The 6,418-nt window shown below is 33.3% G+C and overlaps 1 protein-coding gene across 1 annotated transcript in view; it reads left to right on the top strand.

The window, feature by feature from the left end:
* Positions 1-4,250: 4,250 nt before the first annotated feature.
* Positions 4,251-6,418, top strand: part of LOC141401974 (homeobox protein caupolican-like) — a 40,588-nt gene continuing 38,420 nt past the window's right edge. The window contains exon 1 of the mRNA XM_073982568.1: positions 4,251-5,448. Within this exon, the coding sequence (XP_073838669.1) occupies positions 5,398-5,448 (51 nt within the window). The 5' untranslated portion in view covers positions 4,251-5,397. The remainder of the gene's footprint in view (positions 5,449-6,418) is intronic.

Below are 6,418 nucleotides of genomic sequence, written 5' to 3'. Positions count from 1 at the left end.
TTTGATAACTTCTATTTATGCAACCATTTTTACAAATTTCTAGATATGAAGTATTTTTTGAAGTCTTTTTCTATATCATGTCACCCTAGTGTCTTGTCTAGGTATCATTTTCTCAATACATACACATGTACAATCGAAGGGGGGTTTCCTTCATGAATGCCTTTCATTTCGGAAGTTTGTTGATATCATATCAAGAATATGATAGGTTGGCAGTGGCTTAGAACGCTAAGACCTCGACAACATTGTCTGTTTATTGGAGAGGATCCAGGTTGAAACCTCAGCCTGGGCAGCCGGGTTCTGATGTGAGGTTTATTTATTATTGTCTTTATAGGACGAAGGCCATTATTTATGAATGTTTTCTTAATTAATTAATTGAATTAATCGAGCTAACATGGCCTAATGAGTTTTGTATTAAAAAATAAATTCTAGCGAAGTACCACACACCCAACCACTATGCTACGACCGTTTCGCTGGTGGTTTAAGCCAGCTCATCAGTTATATTTTATTTATATTTTGAATGTAAATGGCTAGAAGACAAAGGCTAATTTTGATAACTTCTATTTATACAACCACTTTTACAAATTTGTAGATATGAAGTATTTTTTGAAGTCTTTTTCTATATCATGTCAACCTAGTGTCTTGTCTAGGAATAATTTTCTCAGTACATAGACATGTACAATCGAAGGGGGGTTTCCTTCTTCGATTTTCTTGAATTTTTCCGTATAAAACTACGATCATTTAAAAATTGTAAGCTCTATTTGGTAGTAAGATTCGAATGATAACTATTTTAACATTGTTTTATTTAATTTATTATTTTTTTTTTAATTTATCAATAAAATGTTTCCTTTATACCAGGGTGAAACATTTATTTAGTTTACAAAAAAAACTAAACAAATAATAAAACAAGTAAAAAAGTGTCAGTCGGCTTTGCCGACAGAGGTATACCCTCAGCCAATGTGAATTGAAACTTCCATTTACGGACAGATAGAATGTATTTAGCGTATCTTCAGAATTTTGTGGTCCTTTTTCAACATTTGAATTTGCCGACAAAAATGTGGATTAGGGATTTACACAAATGTTGAACTTTTGTGGGGAAGGTACCCTTAGGGAGGACCGATATGGGCCATTTTAGAAGTTAAACTAAATTTAGACAATAAATTAGGAGATCCAAAGTTTTGACCAAATTGGTTGCAACATTCAAGTGATATCGTCTTAACATTTTACTAACATTTTTAAAATATTGGGGAGAAGTACCGGAAGTTGGGGACCGGTATTGCCCCATGAAACTAAGTTTGGATAAAATATGACGAAGACCAAATGTTGCACCAAATCGGTAGAACAGTTCGAGAGCCACATATGGTGAGATAGGGCTTTTTACACCTTTCGGGATGTTTTCCCAAGAAATATGGACCTGCTCCTGAAAAAACTTTTACCATCGTAATGGAGGTAGCGAATGCAAATCGCTTCAACAAAAATCAAAGTGATTCGAGATCAGGTCTTAAAGTGAACTTATCCGAAATTTTGTGTGGGGGGTACCGAAAGGAGTGCACAAATATAGTCCATATTCGAACCTGATCTATATCTGGTATATATATTAGGATGTGCAGAGTATGGATTACATCAGTCACTCCTTGAAGAGTTATCGTGCGCATATATTTTCCGAACATTTCAATCTTTTGGGGGGGGGGGGGGGGGGAGGTGGGGTACCTGAAGGAGTGGACCGACATGGTTTATCTTCGAACCTAATATATGTTTGGACAATATATTACGAAGGCCAAATTTGGGACCGAATTGGCAGATCCGTTCGAGATTTATCTTGCGCTCCAACCACTACACACGGTGTCAAAGGGTTTTTTTGCACCTTTCAGGCCATTTTCTCAGGAAGTATGGGCTTGCCCCTTATAAAACTTGTACCGTCGTATGGGGGACAGCGAATACAAGTTGCTACAACAAAAATCAAAGCGATTCGAGAGCAGGTCCTTAACTGAACTTTTCCGAAATTTTGTGTGGTAGGTACTCGAAGGAGTGGACCGATTGAGTCCATATTTAATCTTCATCTAAGTCTGGTAGAACTTTCACGATGTACAAAGTGTGGGCCAAATCGGTTACTCCCTTCAAGAGTTATCGTGCGCACAAATTTTCCGAACATTTTCGAACTTTTGTGGGGGAGGTAGCGGAAGGAGTGGACCGATATAACCCATCTTCGAACTTAAACTAAGTTTGGGAAAAATATTACGAAAGCCAAATTTGGAACCGAATCGGTTGCTCCGTTCGAGAGTTATCGTGCGCACCAGCCAGCCAGAAAGACAGACGGACGGACATGGCTAAATCAACTCCAAATTGTCTGAAACACATTTCGTCCAAACATACTTGGGGTCTAAAACCATTATTTCGATGAGGCACATTTTGCCCGTATGAAAGTGTATATACCCTCGTTAGCATAAACGTTAAAGGTTTTCATAGTTCGATTTTTTTATTCACTAGCAATTATTCGATCGAATCGAATGTCGTAATTAGGCCCCAGGGATGAGCATTTTATCAACAAATCAAACATCAACACCTGTCTTACATCAAAATTACAAATATATTTTATATAATGATTCTACGTCTAAAGTATTCTGTTGACAAATCTTAATTATAAATAAAAACTGACTATAAATTAATAATGTTTATATAATTAAAAACCATATAAAATAAACTTTTTAATTAATTTTAGATACATTTTATTTATTTAGATACGTTTAGCAAAGATGCATTTTAATACAAACCATTACTGAAGTAAACAGTTTCCCCCTTATTGTTGAAGCTTAGGTCAGTTTGTCCTTAAACTAATTGTCGGAAATTTAATGGCTAATATCTAAAAAATAACTATACCTATTTCAAGTTTTCTTTGCATAATCTTCAACAGAAATTCACATTCAAACTCGTAATGTATTTATTTATTGTAGGGATTTAATAAATTTTGCATTTCAAAAACTTCACACACTTATGGTCAGTTTCCGTAAGACGATTAGAATTCCAATTCGTTCGAATTACTACCAAACTCATGTTATTTTAAACAATTTTCGTTTGGTCGAAAACAAAAATTAATAAAATATTTTTCAAAAAACTAAAGTTTGGTTGTAGTTCGAACGAATTTGAATTCGGATTAGTGAAACAGGCCTTTAAATTTCTTCGTAATTTCAATTTCGATCTAAATGCCAAATTTTAGTAATATTAAAGATATGTATATTTTCCTTTTATATTTTTTTTAAATTTTTCGATTATTTGTATGATCATTCTCTTTATTAATCACAATTAATTAGGTATTTAAATAAGATTTCCCAATTCAAGAAAACAACATGCCTAGTTAAAATGTCCTAATATTTATTTAAAAAGACCAATTCAAATACCAACATAAATAGCTAAAAGATAAGAAGGCGTGTACATCTACCACATGAGAAACAAAAACACACAACATTTTACAAAATGAAACCACACCTGGAAATGATAAAAGCAAGTCAGAATGTTTTCTTTTTGTGAATAAAAGCAAAAAAAGGTGTAAAATTCCGAAACGTATTTTTTACTGTTCCTACACATCTTCTATAATGTTACAAAAATGGAATTTAAATGGTAAAAGTGGGAGGAGGTTGAATATCACAACCCCACCATCTTCAAGTCTGTGGCTTAGGAAGCCAAATAAATGCAAGAAAAAAACCATTATAACATTTCCACGGATTGATTGGAAGTGTAACAGAGCGGTGCATTCTTTAAGGGGAAATGTGGAATATTCGTTGTGGCAACTCATTGGAAAATTGCAGCGAGTAAAATTATTGTTGATATTCTCTCAACATTTACTCGCTACTGTTGATTGTGCATTTTGTGTGGAGAAATTGAGAAAGAGAATAACATTCGTAACATTCGTGTGAAACCAGCGAGTAGAATCCTAACTGGACGGACAGATTAATAACTAGTTGGCTGCTCCTCCTCCTGCTGCTTGTGTGTGGATGAAAGGAAAACACATTTGTTTGGTCTTTTCAAATTGTGTTGTTGTCTCTGTCACTCTAAGGCTCTGAACTAAGGTCGTAAAGTAGGTTTGTTTGGATTGTTAAGTGGTTGTTTCACTTGAATGCATGGCATTGCGTCTACTTTAGTCATTGGAAAACAACAACAATAAACTCGCAACACACACTCTCCCATACCCATCCATTACAATCTTCAGTTGGATATTCAAACAATTTTTTTTTATTCAAAATACTCGGCATACAACCAGTATATGTTCGAACGTGAATAAGTACGCATCGGTCCGAGACACGAGATAGAACGGAATTTTATTTTTGTTAGTGAGTTTTAAGACAACAACAAAACAAAATATTCTCGTGATCGGATTCAATTGGAATATTAGAAAATCAGAAAAATAACTTTTTAAAACTTGAGGAATATTAAGAATAAAAAATAGTGAACGAAAATAAGAACAAAGAAATGTGAAGAAAAATTTTAAAAATTAAATTAAAAAAAAAACTTGTTCAACATTAAAGCAATGATAATTTTAAAAGCTACATAAACAAACCTCAAATATAATTAAAAGAACGACAACAACAATTCTCCAAAGAAAAAAAAGGTGTAAAACAATTTTTGTGAACTTTATCAAACCCATTAAGTGTTTTGAAGCACACAACTCCACACATTAAAGCCAAAGGTTTGAAATACTCTTAACGGTTGTGACAAAAATGTTATTTCGAGCCCCATAGCCGCTATTTCTGTGTTTGTGTCATAAACACCCCACAAGTCCTACTCCATTTTTAACTTTGTGCCATTTCTCGCCCTCTGTTCTCAACAACTCGTATCAGAGACAGTTTATTGTCGACAAAAAGCTTGAGGGGTTAAATGTTACGGATCCCTTAATGCCACTGTTAAAACAAAAAATGCAATAAAGACACTTAACAATTGTTTTTGCAACGGATTCTTGTTAGTATCTCGTACATTTTTGTTGTTGGATATGTTGCCGGTTGTTTGAAATTTCCGTTAACAGTGAATGAAACAAAAAAGCAAAACAAAACAAAAACCGTGAAAACCTCTCAGCATCATTAACAAAGGAATCAACAGCAACACTTTTTGCGACAGAAAAAAGATACTTCCTGAGTAGAGGATTCACACAAACAAAAACTTCAAATAAAAGCAAACGCCATTTGAGGATTCACATCAAAAAAAAACTTCAAATAAACAGAAAAAGCAAACGCCATTCGGCAAACATTTTTGTGTAGGGGTTTTGTGTGAATGAAAAATAAAAATTGAAATACAAAAGAAACAAATAATTGAGTTATAGTTTGTTGTAAATACAAAGACAACAACTACATCCGCATACGAGAACTACTACGACAACAACCAAAAACCACAACAATACATTTATCAACAAACATGGCTGCATACACACAATTTGGATATGGAGCTTATCCGACGGCTAATCAGGTATGTTGTATAAAATATTAACTATATTTTAAAGGTCAGAACTAAATTAAAAAATATACCTAAACAACTATTAAATTGGGGGCGACAGGCTCATATGCACATACATATGGGGATATCTGAGCGAAATCAGGTTTTTGATTTTCTTTATTTTTTGATGTGGTGATGCTGTTTATCTGCAAAACATTTCAGTATAATTTCAGATTTTTGACTACTGGTTCCATAGATATCGCACCTTGGAAAAGTCGAATTCTGTAAAAACTATGTGCAAACAATACTCAAAACTTCTTTAACCCACAGCGCCGATTTTTTCCTAGAAACAAAAGATTTTATGAAAATTGTATTTTTGAGATTTTCTAAGCATTTTTTAAGAAATATTTTTTTCTCTAAAATGAATAATTTTCCAGCAATCGGGACTTCTTTTAAAAATATAGGTGTATACCTATTTACATGACAATCCCCTGGTTTTTGATTGAGAAAATACTCTTACTACATTCCTAACAAATCCCTGAAGTTATATGAATGTAAAGTTTTTTTTATTAAATTTTTGCTCTGTTCCAGAAACTGCAAGAAGCTACTATTTTTTACTACGATAACAATTTTTCCTTTATGTTATCGAAAAAAATAGTAAAAATTAGTAGATTCTTGCAGTACTGGAACAGACCATTTGATGGCATTTAAATTTTTCATCAAAAGTCGAAAATTACAAAAAACCGATTTTTTTGAATTGCTTACGTTTTATGCCAAATGCGTGGAAATACGTCGGACAAATGAAATTTTATAGGTGTGAAATGACAGGCAACAGACAATACTATAACAAAATGCAAAAACCCCCAAATAAATAGGTATACGAAAATACCTGAGTTTTACGTCAATTTTTGCAACCATTTTTGGTGGCGTTTAAACGGCCAGTGTATTTATTTGAAAACTCTTTTCTAAATTTTTTGTTGTTTTATCCACTATTTAATAAAAA

This window comes from Musca autumnalis, unplaced genomic scaffold, assembly GCF_047663935.1.
Source record: "Musca autumnalis isolate F117 unplaced genomic scaffold, ASM4766393v1 scaffold_4, whole genome shotgun sequence".
Classification (NCBI taxonomy): Eukaryota; Metazoa; Arthropoda; class Insecta; order Diptera; family Muscidae; genus Musca; species Musca autumnalis.
The sequence above is the reverse complement of the archived record's forward strand: the minus strand, read 5'-3'. Positions and strand labels throughout refer to the sequence as shown.